The 19,104-nt window shown below is 39.9% G+C and overlaps 2 protein-coding genes across 5 annotated transcripts; one reads left to right on the forward strand and one right to left on the reverse strand.

Annotated features, from left to right (window-relative positions):
* Positions 1 to 4,656: 4,656 nt before the first annotated feature.
* On the forward strand, positions 4,657 to 14,742 carry tmem62 (transmembrane protein 62). Of its 2 annotated transcripts, none has more exons than XM_044167194.1 (14): positions 4,657 to 4,905; positions 5,066 to 5,270; positions 5,631 to 5,742; positions 5,888 to 6,025; positions 6,566 to 6,611; positions 7,066 to 7,207; positions 7,815 to 7,939; positions 8,285 to 8,407; positions 9,114 to 9,269; positions 9,925 to 10,084; positions 10,302 to 10,500; positions 10,762 to 10,857; positions 11,034 to 11,152; positions 12,215 to 14,742. In XM_044167194.1, exons 1-14 carry the CDS (start codon positions 4,868 to 4,870, stop codon positions 12,521 to 12,523), a joined length of 1,968 nt encoding a protein of 655 aa, XP_044023129.1. In that variant the 5' UTR covers positions 4,657 to 4,867; the 3' UTR covers positions 12,524 to 14,742. The 2 variants fall into 2 exon arrangements, with proteins under 2 accessions (XP_044023129.1, XP_044023130.1); XM_044167195.1 differs by lacking the exon at positions 4,657 to 4,905 and adding an exon at positions 5,453 to 5,513 and having other exon boundaries at positions 5,150 to 5,270.
* Positions 13,997 to 18,502, reverse strand: ptgr2 (prostaglandin reductase 2). Of its 3 annotated transcripts, XM_044167196.1 has the most exons (8): positions 18,234 to 18,502; positions 17,987 to 18,105; positions 17,492 to 17,683; positions 17,194 to 17,364; positions 16,572 to 16,781; positions 16,215 to 16,424; positions 16,049 to 16,088; positions 13,997 to 15,950 (listed from the first exon to the last, which is right to left on the reverse strand). In XM_044167196.1, the coding sequence occupies exons 1-8, from the start codon at positions 18,268 to 18,270 to the stop codon at positions 15,886 to 15,888; spliced, it is 1,044 nt and encodes a 347-aa protein (XP_044023131.1). In that variant the 5' UTR covers positions 18,271 to 18,502; the 3' UTR covers positions 13,997 to 15,885. The 3 variants fall into 3 exon arrangements, with proteins under 3 accessions (XP_044023131.1, XP_044023132.1, XP_044023134.1); XM_044167197.1 differs by lacking the exon at positions 17,987 to 18,105; XM_044167199.1 differs by lacking the exons at positions 17,987 to 18,105; positions 18,234 to 18,502 and adding an exon at positions 18,106 to 18,192.
* Positions 18,503 to 19,104: the final 602 nt, after the last annotated feature.

Here is a 19,104-nt window from a genome sequence, read left to right on the forward strand (position 1 = left end):
GTTGCAAGATGGAAGAGGGCAAAGCGTAGTTAGACTAGATAACTGTGAAATGACAAGCATGAAATGTGACCCAGGGTTAAGACTCTGCTCTAACACACAAATGACACTGCTGGATGAGATGTTTCAGGATTATAAATCTCTTCTTAAGACATACTATTACTCTAACAGCCTTTGAACTGTGTTCTTTTAGTATTTAGTTACTATTTATTACCATTGCCTATAATAATGTCTGGATTTATGTGAATTACTATGAACACTGACAGTCCAATATTAAGATCAAATTTTTATATAATTTGAATGTATCTATATATCCCTGTAACATACAATCTATATTTATATTTTCACAAATAATAAAATATTCCCTTCCTTGTGAAATGCTTGTAGCTTTAATAAGAAAATGCCCTATATTGTGAATTAAGGTTATCATAGTGAAATTTCAGATGAAACCCTGAGAATAAATAGGGTTTCTATTAAGCAGTGTGGCATTTAGAGAGTTACACAGAATAATATCACAAGAATTATAATTTCTTTTAGAATAGAAGGAAGATTGTGTGCTTAAAAATGAACTATACTAACAGTCTACAGCCATGTTAGCGGCTCTGTTAGGCTACTTAGGCACAGCGGTGCTTTGAGCTAAATGCTAACATCAGCATGCTAACATGCTCAAAATAACAATGCTAACATGCTGACGTCTAGCAGGTATAATGTTTACCATGGACACCATTTAGCGTGTTAGTATGCTATCATTTGCTAATTAGTCATTAGTTTTGCAGGTATTTGGCCTGTATTTTTTTCCTCATGTGTAGCATCTGAGGGTCTGCAAATCTTTGTAGACACAGAGAAAGCAAGTGAGACCTTACACGCCATCAAATCCACAGAAGAAACATGGTGTACAAAACCCTTTTAACCCAGAGGGATAAGAGAAAGGCACTGTAAACACTGATTAGATAACCTCTGCTGTGAGTCCTGTGTCACAACTTCAAGGTCACCCCATGTTCTAGTGTTCCCCTTCTCTGATGGGAAAGAAATACTTTTTCTGTCACATCTGTGCTATCGTGCATGAGACATCCTTTGTGAGCAAGTAAGTAATTTGTTCAAAATTCATCAAGGGAGAGACGGCTGCTGTTTGCCACATTCAACTTCTACAGCTTAAGAGAGTGAATGTGAGAAAAACACAAGCATCTGACAGAAACTGGAAGATATAGAAGAAAGGATGGATGTTTTGGGAGGACTCTGTTAACTAACCTAACCTATACTTTTAGGCCATGAGTCTGTATAAATCAAAGCCATCTTGTACCTTTTTTATCCCTCAAAAACAGCCCAAGTGAGTCAGAACAGCAGCAAAGCTACTGAGAGATACTATCAGCCCATAGACTGCATATAACAAGCTCAAGCCACAACACACATGCACTCAAACACAAGCTCGTACACATATTGCATAAGTGCACACACCTATGCACAAGCCAAGGCTGCCTCACGCTGTGACTAATCTCACACCTCACAGAGAAGCAGCCTCTGCTCTTCCTCCTCCTCCTCCTCCTCCTCCCTCATTCGAACCAACCATCAATGAAGAAAAAATAAATAAAAAACAGCCCAGGAGGAGCAGACCTTGGACCAAACATTTAACCAATCTATGACAGCTAGCTCCTGTCTCATCATGAATCACACTTCCTGACCCCCCTTTTACTCCTTTTACTATGGTGCAGTGCCATTTTCATTTGCTGACTGCAGCTTGTCGTTGCCTCTGCCCTTTTGGTCTGCTGGAAGCTGCAAGTTTACGGCTACATAAAGCATCATGAAATGTGAATGAGCGATCCCACCCCAGAGGATTCCTCCTGCTCCTCCACGTAAAGCTAAATTCTGGAGTTGTTTTGTTAGTAAATATTGACAAAAAAGCAAGTACACTCTGATCCTAAATGCCATCTATGCATGCATATGCAATAACACATGGGTCAAGTGAGAATAAACTTGACTGAAAATCAAACGTTGGCTTAATTTTCTGTCTAATCTGAGTGTGGTCTGGCTCAGTAGCAAGACAGGGAGACTTGTCGGGCTGCTGCTGGATGAACTTAGAGTCTGGTGTGACAACTCTGTGTGCAGGACAAGGCTCGGAGAGGAGCCAGCATGGGGAGGCCCTCCACACTCACAAGTCACAGCATGGATGCAACTGATCCAGTGTGAAGAAACTGTGAAGGATGAGGCACAGGAGTGTGTGTTTATAGGGCATCATGACTCCACTGAAGCCTTTACTATCAAGGATGCATTCACCTATAAAGAGCAGTATTTGGTTTGGGTTATTACTTTAAATGAACAGTGCCTCAAATTCTTCATTTTTAGCGCCATTTGTGCAAAACAGAGTCTGACCAATGCAAAAAGACAAACACAAATGCCTCTGGTTTGTTGTTTTCAATGGGATGTGACAGGTAGCAAGCTGCAGCAATGTCACATTACATTTTCCAAGCCAGCTATCACGCTGGTCTGCAAAATTAAACCACATATCCTCCCTGCAGCGGGCTGACTGGCTTTGCTGTGGAGAGCTGTTGCATAGCGAGTTGGTTGCCACAGCAGATTTACTCAGGCGCGTCCACGCACACTGGCAGTCCACAGGCCACGCAACCTCATCCAGCCTGGCGTGTAGGAGGTTATACTGTAAGCTCTGACAACATGCAGGATAACAAACTCAGTGCATGCAGCTGCAGGCGACAAAGAAGGGGCGAAAGGCCTCCGGATCCTTACCTCGGGTCTTTTGCTGCCAATACTTGATCCAAAGAAGAGCCGGGTGTGGTTACAAAAAATCCTCTACGTTTGGAGGCGGCGGGGACGACATCGAGCGGAATCCCATAGTGAGAGGTGGAGGCTGTCGTTGTAGGTGGTTAGAAATGAACGAGCGGAGGCGAAATATGTCTGAGTGTGGTCGTCCCTTTTCTCCTTCTGCCTGTCACCTCAGCATCTCTATCCGTCGCTGCGGATCCGTGACGTGACGACTCTGTGATGATCATCAGCCTTCCTGCGCGCGCGGGCCCGAGTCGATCGCCCCTCGCAACAGCTCGGGCGCGCGCACCGGGGGTCCTTTAAAAGCACGTTCGCGGTCGACGCGCGCGCGCGCTGCACACAATCACATGATCAGTGTTCAGTGTTTGTTTTTACAGCTGTAGATTTTAGTCGAATATTATCATCAGATATGCACGCCGTGTAATGAAAAATACAAATGTTTTAGATATCAAATGAAGCTAAAAACCAAGTACTCTCTGTAGTGTTTGAGGATACAATCTAACTTGTTTGGAACGCGGCCACAGAAAAAACAAGACCACTGGGAGGCGGCATTAAACCAAAGATGGTGAATGTAACTGATGGCATACACAGCGATAAAAACAACAATCCTCCTTTCAACAAGGTGGACATTTTCTCGGTCCATTTTAAAGACTTCGTGTCCTGTGTGTTTTTTTGCACTGACCACAAAAAGCACCCCCCCCCCATTTAACAGTCCTGAAACAAGGTTGCCTCAAAAAATATTATTGCCAAAATATAGCCGATTTTACCTAACCTATGGGTGTTCAAATAGTTGCGATTTTGGATGCAGTTTTGTAAAGTTTAGTTATAATACAAAGTAGTAACACATACCCAATCTCACCACTTTCCATTAGCACCAATACATTGGCATTTATAAATAATTAAACATCAAACAAGGCATTGGTTTACTCCATATCCTCGAGCTAAAATGGTTATTATGTTAGTTGGCTGAAATATGCTCAAAACCACAAAGCTAAGAAAATGTGGCCCACATTGCTGCAATAGGAAATTTTTCATCTGTAGTCCCTAGACAGATGTTATATAGTTACCCTAAAAAAGAATATAGAATTGAAATAGTATATAAGCATGTAGATCAATAATTAAAAAAATATTAATGTTAATATAAATATCCCTGGACATCGTTATGGTACAATGTCAGGTATTAAAACATGCAATACAGAAGCACACAACATGTAAAGCAATAAAATTGGGAATATTAATATTAATCAGCATACATTATTATACATACATACATTATCAAGCCATATCTTTTTAGTCAACTTGTATCTCTACAAACATGTTTATGTAGTTAAATGTTTGTCATCACATAACATCACATATATACTGTATTTCATGTACAGTTGATTCTATTTTAATCTATGCAAACTCAATCCAGCACCTGTATTACACAATATTACCTTTGTATAGTGTATTACTGCGGCACTATCAATGTGCAGAGTATATCCACTACATAATATTATATATTCTGATATATTATTTCCATGCACCACATATTTAAACATCTGTTTAATCTGTGTAATTCAATGTTAATTTTATCCTTCATTTTATTTTACTGGTTTTAAATCTTGTGTATATATATCTTTTCATATTGCCTTGTGTTTCTTGTCTTAATGTCTTTTACTTTGAATTCACTTGTTGATAGGTGTTATAAAAATAAATCTATCTATCCTTTATTTAATTTGATTGCAATATCAATACATTAACAAAATAACATAATATATTATTATAAATATATTTTGTAATAATATAAAAATGAATTTAAAAAAATCTAATCCTTCTCAAGCAGAAATTACTAAGAAACCCAACACGCCCCATGTAATTCCCGAAACTCCTCGCGATAGCAGGAGGATTGCGTTGGATTGCGTTACCCGGAAAACAATGTCGGAGTGGGAGCTCTTTCTTCACACACTCTCCTTTCATCTGATGGTGACGTTTCCCGATCCAACCGGTGTTGGTAGCTAGCTGGTAGATAAGCTAGCTGCTAGCTAACCTACTGAGCTACCTCCTCCGCCTCTGAAGGCAGCTGAACGGAGCCGTGAATGAACCCCGCACCTCAATGCATCTCCTGTGGCCGCAATGGCAGCGACAGAAACGGTCTGAGACTGAGATCATAGCCATGTAGCTACATGGTTCAGTATATCTGTAGCATAGTTAATGTTAGTGTGATTCGTGCCCTTAGCTATTTCCACCAGTAGCTAGCTTTTTTCTGTCCGGGACAGACGGCGGCAGCTAGCCCCCTCTCTCGCCACTACAGGAGGATGCTGAAGCTGTTCGGTGTACTGGTTATCCTCGGACTGGCCCTGGCGTGCATCACCTCCTGGGTGCTGGACAGCTACGACACGGCTTGGCACCCTAAACGGAGCGTTCAGCACCCGACCCTCGGTGATGGAGATGAATCTAAGTGGAGTTCTCCACCTTTTCCCGGCGGCGAGTTGAACAATATATTCTGGTTTATACAGGTGGGCTTCCGTCTTGCTGGCTAGCTGTGTTAGGTCTTGCAAGCCATTTATCACAATTACATTTTTAATTTTATAGCCGTACATTTAAAATGAATAGAATATCTACTTTTGGCTTTGCAGTGTTGTTATAGGAAGCTAGCAATGGTAGTTCACCCACTGAACTCTCTTTGAATGATTGACAGAAAGGGGTCACTGACCACAGAAGTGTGTCATTGTCAGGTAAAAAGGTGGTTCAGCAAAACAGTAAGTTGTAGTCAGACTTTGCACCTTTTGTGTATAACAGCTCTCATACCGCCGTGTTAAAAAGCCACATCTAAGACCATTTTTAATCGTTTATTTTTATCCCCGATTCTGTTTAAGGTGTCCGACATTCACATTAGCCGATTTCATGACCCAAGACGGATTCCAGATTTTGAAAAGTTCTGCACTGACACAATTGAAGTGATCAAGCCAGCTCTAGTGCTTGCAACAGGTACAGTAATCCACACTTGGAAAGTATTTGTATTGTAATGAGGCTGACTGGGTGTGGCCCTCATGTTAATGCAGTCCAAAAAAAAAAAAAGAAAATGCTGCTTCCCAGATGTTGTTTCTCAGCTGTATCTTCTTCCACTCCACAGGGGATCTGACAGATGCTAAAACAGAGAGTAAAGTGGGATCCCTCCAGCATGAGGTGGAGTGGCAGGCCTACCACAACATCCTGAAGAGGTCACGTGTGATGGAGCGTACTAGGTGGATAGACATCCGTGGAAATCATGGTGATTAACTGCAGCACTTTGTTATCTTAATGGTCTCTTTAAACTTACTGGTCCAATTGAAACATCCTAGAGTAGGGAGTGTACAATTTAAGATTTTCTCAAGAATCCATTAAGTGTGGTGCATTTTAGCATCACACAGGAAGTCATCTACCCCTCCTCTTCAATGCTGCTTTCCCAGCCGTTATTGGATCGCAAGATATTAAATGTGAAACAAGATATCCTTTCTTTGTAACTGTCAAAAAAAAAGAAAGCTAGGTGTAGGATCTTGAGTTTCTCTGACAGCTATTCTGCTGTTATTGATCACATTTGTTGATGTGTGTCAGTTTTTCTGTTAGTGGGTTCTAGCAACCGATTTTGTTCGATATCTTGCTGTAACATGAGGAAATCTGATTCCTGGATTAAACATGTGTCGCTCCATGGGGAATTTCATCATTAGACATTCTGGCCCTTTAGCAGTAAAGCTTAAGGTTGTCTTGTCAATTACCTCTTTTATACTTTATATTCTGATAACTCTCACCATTATTTCATTTCTTCTGACAGATGCCTTCAACATTATGTCATTGGACAGCATCAACAATTATTACGGGTGAGTATGAAATGGTAAATACTACTGTAAATGCCTGATTTAAATCCAGTCAGAGTGTACTCCTGTATGTCTTTATGCAGGAAGCGGAGTGTGAAGTCGATCGATCACATAGTAACTTCAATGCCTCTGAAACATGAGTAGTTGCAGACCTATTTACTGACAATAATCCAAGCTGTCTGAGCTTCCTGCGGACCAAAATAGAAGCAGAATCTACATGAACAGACTGACTTTGACAGAAATTATGTTTAATGTGACAATGCTGTTTCTGTTAATGCTGACTGATCTTTTATCTCCCTAATATTCTAAATGTGGTCATCTGGCTGACAGACAAAGTCTGTCTCCTATGCAAGCCTAATTTATTTCTTTTAAAATGCATCAAATTATTGGAGCTGCTGGCTCCATCCCAGACCACAGTATATTGCTGCTCACGTTGACTTTTTTCAATTTTCTCTAGGAAATACTCAGCTAATCAGAAAGTTGGTTCGTTTCACTACGTTCACAAAACTCCCTTCGGCAACTACTCCTTTGTCTGTGCGGATGCCACTCTGACTCCAGGACCCAAGAGGCCGTACAATTTCTTTGGTATTCTCAACCAGGTACAGCTGTCTAGCACCTTCTCTTGACGGAACAGATATGCCTTTTAACACAATGTAGTATGTTTTTAACTATTGTATAATATTAGTTTTGTTATTCTAGGATGCCTAACAACATCAGGTACAGGGACTACCGATGAAAACTAGCCTTTCAGCTAATTCGGGTGCATTTACATTTGCTTGAATGTTGATTAATGTACATTGTCCTTTTCAAATAAAATAAAAAACATTTGCTGAATTTGTGACGAACTCCAGAAAATTGGTTATTTTATTTATTTTGGATTTGTTAAAGATTAGAGGAGCCTTAAATGATTTAAGGCTGTATTCCTCTATGAGGAAATGTGGCCATTGAATAGTAAACAGAAAAGAAAAATGGTATTTATTTAAGAAATAGCAAAGAGAAGGTTGTACTAACACATATAACTGTCAGTTACAGCACAAATGTCCAGTATCCTCATACTTTAAATGGTAAGTGCTGTAAATGTGAATTTCCTGGAATGAAAACATGACAAACAAACCAAATGAATTAATAAAGCACATATACACTGTAGATAATGAATGCTATGGAACATGTAGTTATTATAATGTTTTTTTTCTCAATATATGACAGACTCAAATGGACTTGCTGGACACGTTCAGAGCTGAGAGTCTGAAAAGCAACCAGTCGATCTGGTTTGGCCACTACACCACCTCCACTATCGTCTCCCCTTCTCCAGGAGTTCGGGACATAATGAGGCAAGAAAATACTCGATGTTAGAAGCGAAACCAGTTTTTTTTTTTTTTTTTTTTAACTAGGTGTGTACATACATACATCAAGTCATTGGGCAAACATTCAATAGCCTGCTCTTTTGACCCGCAAGCTAGACTTCACACAATCTTAGAATGCTAAAGCCAAAGGTTAGCAGCATTTGACTGGCAGCAGGTTTTAATTTCATCCTGTTAAATATATTAAAATCCAAGTGATGGTCATGATGGTTACATGTGACATGATGGGAGATCTCTTTTTATTTTGCATTTTCAGGAATATTCAAAATATGACAATGTTATTACAATTTTCACATCTGGACTTCTCGTGTTTAGATCTGCAGTTGCGTATCTGTGCGGCCACCTGCACACACTGGGCGGCCTGATGCCCGTCCTCCACAGCCGACATCCCCAAGGAGCCCTGGAGCTGGAGCTGGGCGACTGGATGGACAACCGCAGGTATGGAAAAAAACAGGATCACAAAACATTTCAGTTTTTTTACTCTTCTTGTTATTACTTGGTTTTTATCTCCCATATAAATATACACAGCTGTTCAGTCATCTTACAGAGTATCTGTTGGTCTTGAAAAGTCAAAAAAGGGCCTTGGAATATATTAAAAGGTCTTTATTATAAATTTAATTTAAGACCTTTTTAAAATATTTTCTCTTGCCTCTACAGCTATAAACTAAACTGGGATTGTTTCGACAGTGGATTATAGAAGGCTGTTCATTCCTTATTTGTGGAGTTTCAGTCAGAACCATCAGAGCTGCTGCAAGCACTGTTAATACTCTTAGCTACAGTAGCTAGGAAGCTCATCGACTCATAACGGGCAAGTGTCAATTTTAGCAAAAACTTAAATTAACGTAAATTAATTAATCCTTTTTAATGATGCCGTTTCTCTGGATCCAGGTTGCGTTCATCTAATTATTTATATCATTAGGAATTATTATTGTATACTGTTGGAGAGTACTAAAAAAATGTGTCATAAAAATAAAGAATTCTAGGCCGTATTGTCCCTGGTTTTCCTTTGTATTTTCATACTGTGGCCGGTATGATTGTGAAACAGGTATTAAATTGCATTCTATGTGATATTAAAAAGGTCTAGAAAAGTCTTAAATTTAAGTTGGTGAGCCCTCCAGAAACCCTGTCTCACATCTGTGTCCAGGTACAGGGTTCTGGCCTTTGACCATGACCTGCTGAGTTTCTCTGACCTGAAGTTTGAGCAGTGGCCTGCAGTGCTCATCACCAACCCCAAGGACGCCCAGTACCTGCATCCTGGAGTGGAGCCACTGGGTCGAATACAGCGATCGACACACATCAGGTGTGTGTTCTGTGTGTGTTGACTCTTCTGTTTGTTGAACCATGAACCCTTAACTGGCTCTACTATACGTGCCTCCACAGCACGTGGTTTTCTCTGATGTCCTGCACACACATTTTTACAGAGCACCTGCCCCTGATATGTAATCGTGTATTACATCAGTGTTAAATAAACTGTAGTTACCTCTGCCTAGGAGGTAATGTTTTTGGTTTTGTTGTGTGTTTGATTGCTACCAGCAGTATATTGCGAAATCTAGTAACAGTTTTTAATGGCATTTGGTCGAAAGTTAGGTCACAGCCCACGGAACAAGTAAGTTAGTCAGATCTGGATCCAGGAATCTCTTAAAGGACTTTTTAACATTAGAAGACAAGGCATGTCTTAACATTGTGGATGTTTCTCATGAATTAGTCCACTTATTTAAATAAAGATAACAAGCATAAATACCCTGTAATTGTCTTTCATTTCATGTGTCATGATGCAAGTCTGGATGCAGATTAAAAATGTTTTAACATTTAAAAGTTTGTAGTAAGTAACAAATGTTTGCAGCCTTGGCAGAGGTTCATCATAAGTGTTTTTCACTGGGCAAAAAGTAAGCACAATAACACCGCCTTTATCTAATGTTCAGTACTAAAACATTAATTTTCCTGGTTCTCAATAGGATCTTGGCCTTCTCAGAGGCTCCAATCACAGCAGTGCACGTGAGCGTAGATGGGGAACCTCTGGGGAAAGGCCACTCTGCTGGAGGTCCTCTCTATGTTCTGCTGTGGGATCCGTCTCTCTACCTCACTGGACTGCACACCATCAGAGTTAAAGTGGAGGTCTGTACAGCATTCATTTATCTTCCACTTAAAGTGAAACGTCTTCTTGAGTTGTTATTATTTTTCAGTTGATCTCAATCTGCTGTCTGGGCACTATGGCTTAGATACACTGCTTACTATGAATTATTGGCAATTCTACTATTATGCAGATTTTAATGTGCTCTTTCTTAAAAATTTGCTCCTTCCTTATCTTTCTGTTTGTTTGTGTGTGAGTCAGGACTCGGCAGGCCGGTCGTCAGTGCGGGAGCAGCACTTTACTCTGGAGGACGACCTGACTCCCAGCTTTGGCTTCGTGCAGTCCTTCATCCTCCTCACAGACCACTACATCCTGGCCCGAGTAGCCTTCATATTTATGATGCTGCTGAATATCTGTGTGCTGCTGGCCTTCAGGTTCCTGCGTGTTCCTTCTGGGAGAGGTGAGCTGTCACTGACTGCCCTTCAAATAAATAAATCATCATAATTTAATTTTGATTACAGGCAACTGAAGTGCAATTAACTGATGTGAAAGTCTGACTGTGGACAGAAGCAAGGTTCACAATAAGCCTATGCAGACTACATGTCAGTTTATCATGTTAATAAAGATTTGCATCGCCATATAGGCATAACAAATAATTTAAAATAATTGTTCTTTTTTTATACATTTATACATACATTTTTGTTTTGTCTATCACCTACAGGATTGACCTCTCAAGCGTGTATGTCGCTCCATCTTGTCAGTACAATGGACACCTTCTACTACTCTCTGCTGCTGTTTAACCTGTGTACAGCTTTAGGTGGGTCAACTGCTTTGTCTTATTCCCTCTTTGTCTTGTGCTGCAGGCTGAACATGCCTCTACTTTCAAAATAGCATTTTAATTGCAAATCTACACAATATCTGTGAATTAAAGACTCAAATCTACTACGTAATATAGTTCTTTGTGGTTGTCACATTCTGCCTCTCCTCCTTCAGGTCCGTGGTTCATAGGAGAGCTGATAGATGGCCATAGTGGTGCCTGCTTCGCATTCGGGGTGTTCATCGATGGACACTTCCTGGAGGGCAGTCTCACTTATGTTGTTGGAGTCGTTCAGGTAAGAAAATTAATTTTATTTAACACATTTCAGTAATGTCTGCACATGAGCAAGATCTTCTTCTGCAGATATGCTTTGTGTGTGTATATTTGCATATATAGGCTGTAACTTAACATATGTGTTTTTATACTTTTCACTTGCTTAAAGCAGCTAAAATCAATGGGGGGTTTTTATTAGCAAAAGGTCACATGACTACTTGTATGTGAAAGGAGTTGCTCGTTGTGATGAACCCACGGATAATTATTACCCGACTCAGTTACCCTCAGCTCTAGGGACCTGTATAGCGACTTTCAGCTCATTGTTTTGGTTTTCCGGCCCACAACTTTACTGTTTTGGTTCACTCTCACCATTCTCAGCGTTTTTCGGCCACAGCAGGAAGCTGTTCATCATGAAAGCCCTAAAAATCAGAATCAGAAATACTTATAATAAGTAATATGTCAGTGTTGTGTTCACAGCTTGTTTCTGCTAACTTATTGCAGGTTTCATATTTTTCATTACATTTTTCAGCTTAATATGTTCCACTGACCCACAAATGCATTTTTGCATCTGCATGACATCTATACCTTAAATCAGTGTTTCCCAATGTAGGGTTCTAATAAAATAAAGTAAGGGGATCTCAAGATAATTAAGGAAAGGAAAGAAAACATTTGTTACAAAAAATTCTGTATATTTGTCAGTTTTTTTGCTTATGTTCCCTCGCAAAATACTGAATACTTTTAATTCTTCAACTTGTAAAAATCCTTCAAATTAAACAATCTGACAAGGAAAAATCACCATTTGTTTGAGTGTCTCACAAGCCATGTATACTGTAACCTGTCACAGGTAAATATGTCTTCATTTTAAGGGATCACAAGCCAAACAGGTTGCAGACCACTGCCTTATACTTCCATTCATAAATTTGTACTTTAACGCCTTCTGTAACCCTTTTGCCTATACACTCATATTCTGTTGTCCCCTTGCTGTATTAGTATTTTCTTGTGGAACAACCCACAGCGATTATCAAGGCTTCATCTTATTTTAAGGTCTAATCATATTTAACTTGACTAATTTCCTCTCTGCCAGCTGCTGTTCTTCAACATGCCCCTCACCTCTTATCTGTGCTGGAGCCTCCACCATCGTTGCCGTGGCAACACCTTCCGATCCCACTTCCTGCGGCCGGGCTGCCTCTGGCGGACTCTGGTGGTTCACCTGTTCATGCTGCTGCTGCTCATCTGGCAGGCCCACTCCTGCTACTTTCTCCTGGAAACCTACGGCCTTGTGGCCTTTTTTCTTTCTCCTGTTCGCACATGGGCGTTAGGGCTCAGTCTGCTATTGGTCTACCGTGCCTGGACAGGCCCCGCCCCTCTCAGCAAGAGCGTCTCTCCCTCTTGACAGTAATTGCACTGTACCACCACGATTTCCCTTGCACCTGACTCACAGATATATTTTGCTGTCTCTATCCACCCTGAAAGCCTCAATTTTCCCCCACACAGCAGCCGTCACCCTCCTCCTTTCTTTCTCTCCTCCTTCCAAAGCCACTTCACAGTACATCACTCACTATCCTGTTTCTAGATAGTATTGTTTACTTAATATGCATGTTATTGTAAAGCACCAGTGAGCACATTTCTGGCCATATTCATAGCAATGTGTACAGTGTAAAAAACAAAACAAAAACACCTTGGATACATTAAGGGTTAAATAGCCTATTTGAGGACTGGTCCAATGTGTGCTGCAGTTGACAGTATACTGTATAAGAGCTGTATTCTTCTGTGGTTTAAGCTGACTCATTTACTTGAGCACTTTTTGGAAGTGTTGCCTTGGCCGAATGCCACTTCACCACTGCCAAAGGATGAATAAGAAAGATTTCACCTTTTATTCTTCCCTCTGAAAACCATTTTCATTCACTAATGAAGGCTGGACGTGCCAAACTGATGCTCTTCTTTACCTTACGACACAAAAATCATACGGATAAGACAGGTGTACGCATCATTTTGTATACTGAGCTTTTCCAAACTTCCCACGGCTGACAGAGCGTGGTAGTTACAGTAACCTTAATGAAGATGACACAGGTAATTCAACCTAGACGATCATATTTACAAGTTTATTCTACACATAATTACAGGAAATCAAAGGAAGGACATTACAAATCAGTTGCATACTGTAGTTGAGCTGTCTACAAGTAGTTAATGATTGAAAGTGTTTTTAAATAAAATTAATCCCGTTGCACACAACTGCCACTAAAAACTTCTCAATATTTGCATTGAATAGTCATATCAAAAACTTAAATGCCAGTTTTCACCAAAACACAAAAACAAGCCGGCCTGACTCTTCGTGCTCCTTCAAACGTGAATACAGGAAGCAGCTGTTTGTTTCTCAGGAATGTGAGCACTTGAACAACAGGCTGGTCCCAGTAGTATTTCAGGACAATATTTTTATACTCCATAGTAGCTCAGTGAACTACAACCATGTCAAACAATCGAGATGTGTGGTGGCTAAAAAAGCTAAATGAATGTGTTTATAGATGTGGTGAAATGAGATGAACCAGGACTATGCTCTTTTTATTTATTCATTCTGATTGTATTGAGTGATTCCTCCCTTTCATGTTATATATCTGCACTGGAAATGGGTGTTCTTCAGCTCCCTCATGGTCAGTAGTGGTTAATTTTGGAAGTTAATGTGGCAGCTTCGTGTGTGAAAACTTGTTTGTCTGTATTGCTCAGAATGTGAATTCATTTTTTTGTTAAGGTGTGAGAGCAGTTAACTGTGTCTGTTGCACTCGTATTCAATCCTTTCTAGTCTTGTTAGTAGCAGGTGCTGGAATCCACAAGAAATACGAAAAAAAAGAGACATAAATAGGGTGAAGACCACATTTATCAAGTCTTTTAATAGCAGCAATGTTCCAACAGAGTTAGATCCTTTCTTCTTTTTTTTCAAACCATACCCTGCGTGAGTGCAGAATAATTGCTCAGCGCTGTGATAAGACACCCAGTTTAATATTAGAACAGCTGCTACACAGAAAATTAAATTACGTGCACTCTTGCTGGTAATGGTTCTAATAACTTTCTTTTATACTGTCTGCATATAAATGTTTTGTGCAGGAGCATTACCAAGTGTATAATTCCAGCATAAAAGACATTTAAAATTGTTGGAGTTTTTGTTATTAGAGTTTTTTTCTAATGATGCTCAGTATGTAATGTGTCCACAAGGAGGCAGTATTGAATGGATTAAGAGGGTAATTAGAGATGACTGCTGCATTTCACTTCCACCTCCAAATTATGCATGGTACCGTTTTTCGTTGTTTTGTTTTTTTTGCAGAAAAGCACCAACACCTAGTTTCGATTGTTCTGTACTGTACACTAATTTGACTGAGACAGACATCGACTCCACCACCATCACCAAGGAATATACTGTAAGTCATGTACTGGTGTTCACATGACTTATTCTGCATCCCCTCCTATCTTCGAACACTGAAGTGTATATGAATGAATAGAAGATGATTTTACACCTGCCACATATTTTTCTCGTGACAACTGAAATTAGAGCCAATCACAATTTTATTTTATTAATGGTTTATAGTGCTGTGGAATAAAAATCTTCATTACAGTAAATCATATACTTTGTGATTGTCTTCATGTCATTGTCACATAATTTGATACGGGAGTGAACAAGAATATGGAGCCTGACTGTGACAAGACAGTAAAAAAAAAAAAAAGATCAGATGAATCAAAAATATAATTATGTCAATAAATAAAGCTTCCATTTAAATAATTAAAGGAGTGTAAAAAGAAATATAAAGCTTTATATTTTTCCTTTACCTCCAATCAGCTACACTCTTGTTTCTAGCTCATTTTAATTTTCAAGTCCTTACTTTTCCTATTTGTTTGGTCTTGGTACGCATTTAATAATTTGTCTACTCCCCACTTTGCCACACATTCCTCACGCTTATATAATGAGCTTGGTGTGGTATGTATCTTAACTGAAAACACTGGTGGAAAATAAACGCACTAAGCACCAGCCTCAGTCCCAGCTAGCTATAGCTCTTCTTAGAACTAAACCAGCCAGTGCATGCAATATTTTTTATCTATATGTGGCATACTGCTGTGAATTAGCTAGCTCATGCAACTTAAAAATCTTTAGTTTAACATTATGAGAAATCACATATACACAACGTCAAGGATAACACAATTAAGTCCAAATGGCTAATTTCCTTAAAGACTAGTGTCATTCTTGTAGTCTTTGTAGCTAAAGCACTTTAGCTAGCAAGCAAAAATCTTTAATTTAGTTTAACACTGTGAGATAAATTAAATCACATTTACATTATGGCAAGGATGACACAATAAAGTCCAAAGGCTTATTTCCATTGTGGCCCATGAAGACAAGAGACATGTACTTGAAGATGACAGTAATTTTATAAAGATAGAAGCATGGTGTCTTGTGTGGTGTTAGTTAGCTAACTTGTGTTATTGCTAGCTTGCCAGCCTTTTGCTGCTATTAGTAGCATCTAGACAGTGATGCTAAAGAAATATGCAGTACAATATATGGATGATTAAAATTACTTGCACTGAACACAATTTCAAAGAACATTGTGTGACATTTCATTTATGGTTCATAATTGTAATCAACTGGCATCAGCTAATCTGCAAAATTTTACTTCATTAAGTTTGTGTTAATGGCAGTGATAGAAAGACAACTGTAGGTTAATTTCCCCAAGGCATCTGGTGAGAGCAGTCTGCTGGCAGCTACAGTGATTTTCTTCAATCTGATATCTTTATAATTTGCTTGCCAATGTTTCCCCCTTTCATCATAGAGCAAAATGCATCTGCAAGAATAGGAAAGAATGATTCAACTCCTGCCAAGTTGACAAAAAATGTCATACAATAAAAAAAAATATATATGCTAGAATTAAAACCCACATACCTCCCATATTTTCAATGCCATTCACCACAGTTTCGAGCACCTGCAGAGTGGAAGCAAAATTACAACTAAATGATGCAAAGAGACAGATGGGGAAGAGGCATGCATTTTGCAAACGAACAAGGAAGACCACACAGTCAAACACACATCATCACCATTTCCTCCTCACCTTGATTTGGCCTGATTTAACCCACTGGCTGAGCTCACAGAGAGCGGCATCTGCTTTGTTCATGTAGTTGAGCACCATAAATCGCTCCCGGCTGATGTTCTTACTTCGCAGGGTTTCCTGTATCTCCTGGCTCAGGGGTGGAGGATACGGCACATCCTTGTTGTACTGTGAGATCTGCCCACACAGGATCACATGGCCGCCGTTGTTCATCTGGAGAGAAGGAGAGGGTTCAAGGTCAATGTGTGATATATAAGACACTAAACACTCACTGTTGAAGATCAGCCAAATAAACAACAAATGAAAGTAAAACATCCACTACAATATGCTCTGCACACATAGAAACAACTCAAGCAGTACCTGTGCAATTACAGTATCACTGATGGTACCTCCCACATTGTCAAAGTAAACATCTATCCCATCAGGGCAGCACTCCTTGAGCCTTGAAGGGACGTCCTCTTGGCGGTAGTTGATGGCTGCAGAAAAGCCCAAGTCTTCCACTAAAGCTCTGCACTTGTCATTAGAACCACAAATCCCAACGACTCTCACACAACCATCCAGCCTGCCAATCTGGAAAAATAAAAGCAGGGTGAAATGATACAATCATTATTTCACTTCCTTTTCTTTGTAATCTAATCTGTGTTTATGTTAGCGTCTGTGGTACGCTAGATTAGATCTGCTACCCTGAGAGTGGTCTCTGAAAAAATAACAATTATAGTTCCCACCAAACATCTTGCCTTATCTTTCTTAAATTTAAACCCATTAAAAATCAGAAATATTTCAACTCACTCCAATTATCTACTTGCATTTTCATAAATTACAAGACAAATGAAAACTCAGTATATGAAAGAGTAAACGTGTAGAAACCCTACAATTTTAATGATGAATGCTGTTTATGTGCATTTTGAATGTCTCAGATATCTACAGCTGTATACCCATCAAAGCCTTTTTGGAAGCCAATCTGAAATTTGCTGTATTTTACCTGTCCAGCTATGGAGCCACAGGCCCCAGCCGCGCCACTCACCACCATGGTCTGATTGGCCCCTTTGGTCACATTACCCTTCTCCCTTACACCCAACAGTGCAGTGAGGCCCGTTACGCCAATTGCACCCAAAAAGTAGGACAAGCGCCCATCAACCAACTGTGGATCAACCTGCAATAGACAGAAGGTAACATCACAACTGCTGATATTAACTGATTAACTATTTGCAGCAGGCTTCATTGTCACATGCAGGGCACTTTTAGTCCATGCATGCATTTTAAACAGCAACATACCACACCTTCTGTAAGACGCTTCCTTTCATAACAGCATAGGTCTGCCAAGGCCAGTTGAAAGAAGTGACCACATCTCCCTCAGTGCAAGTGCTGCAGCGGCTGGACTCAACCACGCCGACACCTCCACCATCCACGCACTCAGACAGCTGCCATGGAGTCAAGTAATCAGCACCGGTGTCTTCATTCATTCTGCATCGCTGCCAAGCAAAGACAAAGATAAGTGCCTGCAGTTTTATGCTTGAGACTTTGACATTGACTGCCGTAACCTTTCTATGGATAACAGAAGTGGACTAGATGACTGTATGATATAACTTTGGTTGCCTAATTGCAGTGATAAGAAGTAGCTTGAGTCCTTGTCTCTTCACTTAACTAAAACTTTAATGCATATTATGAACTGGAACCTTTTGTAACATTTATTTATACCAGACAGTCTGGAATCTTAATATGCATAAGCAGATACTATAACTTAAAATATATGTCCATTCTCACTGTATCAATACCATGTAAGGGTCGACTGAGAGGTGAAGCGTCCGAACAAGGACCTCCCCATCTTTCAAGTCAGGTGTTAAAGTTATGTCCTCTAGATAGAAATTTTCAGGAACTGGCGCCCCGCTTTTACCTGCGTGTAAATAAGTAGTTTGAGTACACGTTAGCCACACGGGTGCAGTAATGTAGCAACACAGGACACGAGAAAATAGGTCATCTTCTGCAATGAAAAAAAAAAGAGAAGCACACTTAGTTTCCTACCTGGTCGTGAGTTGAGAACAACTCTCTGCACCTGCATCCTTGAAAAGTTACGTTAACGTTAGCCTCGATATCTACGCTGAGTTGTACCTGAACTGGTCAACACAGACCTGGCAACAAATATCAGGCTTTTGTGTGCGTTAAGGTCACAGTGTTAAAATGTCCAGCTAATTACAAAACCTATCCTAAACACAGTGTTTACATTGCAGGACAGGTTCCTTCTGTTCTGTCTGAGGTCAAAAGACTAGCAGAAGCAGAAAGTCAACAGACCACTAGGTCTCATTCAGCGCAAAGCGAGAGGCTTCCCTGTTACCAACTTCCGTCTTCGCTTAAATCCCGTTAGGCAGTTGGACCGATCTATTTTTAGCTGGGAGTCAATTAGCACGTCATATTTGATTCCGTATATATTTTTAATCACACTTAATGAAATAGTTAGCTAGTGAGACGCCCACTGTCGATATGTCTTAAAATTATTTATTTTTTATGTTTAACAGGCAGCCGTTTCATTTTGCGCATGCCTAGTACGACACCCGTCGAATTACTTTATTAGCTAACGTTAGCTAATTATCTGACATTTTTTTTTAATTATTAATGTGAGGTAGTTATACGAAAGTGCGACATTATTTCCCCAATGTTCCGGTGTAGTATATGTTGACTATCTTGCCAGTGATAGGTGGTCTTTTTGGGTGCCGTTAAGGCAGCTACGTCAAATCAGAAACGGTACGCGCCCTCAACTATCTATTTTATTATTCCAGTTCAACACCACTGCAGTTATTTAACATATTCAGCAGTGAATTTAACTACATCTGCCATTACAATCGACGTTGCCAATGCAATCGATCCGTTTCACATCAAAGATTGTAAACGCGGCTAG

This window comes from Siniperca chuatsi, linkage group LG15, assembly GCF_020085105.1.
Source record: "Siniperca chuatsi isolate FFG_IHB_CAS linkage group LG15, ASM2008510v1, whole genome shotgun sequence".
NCBI classification, from domain to species: domain Eukaryota; kingdom Metazoa; phylum Chordata; class Actinopteri; order Centrarchiformes; family Sinipercidae; genus Siniperca; species Siniperca chuatsi.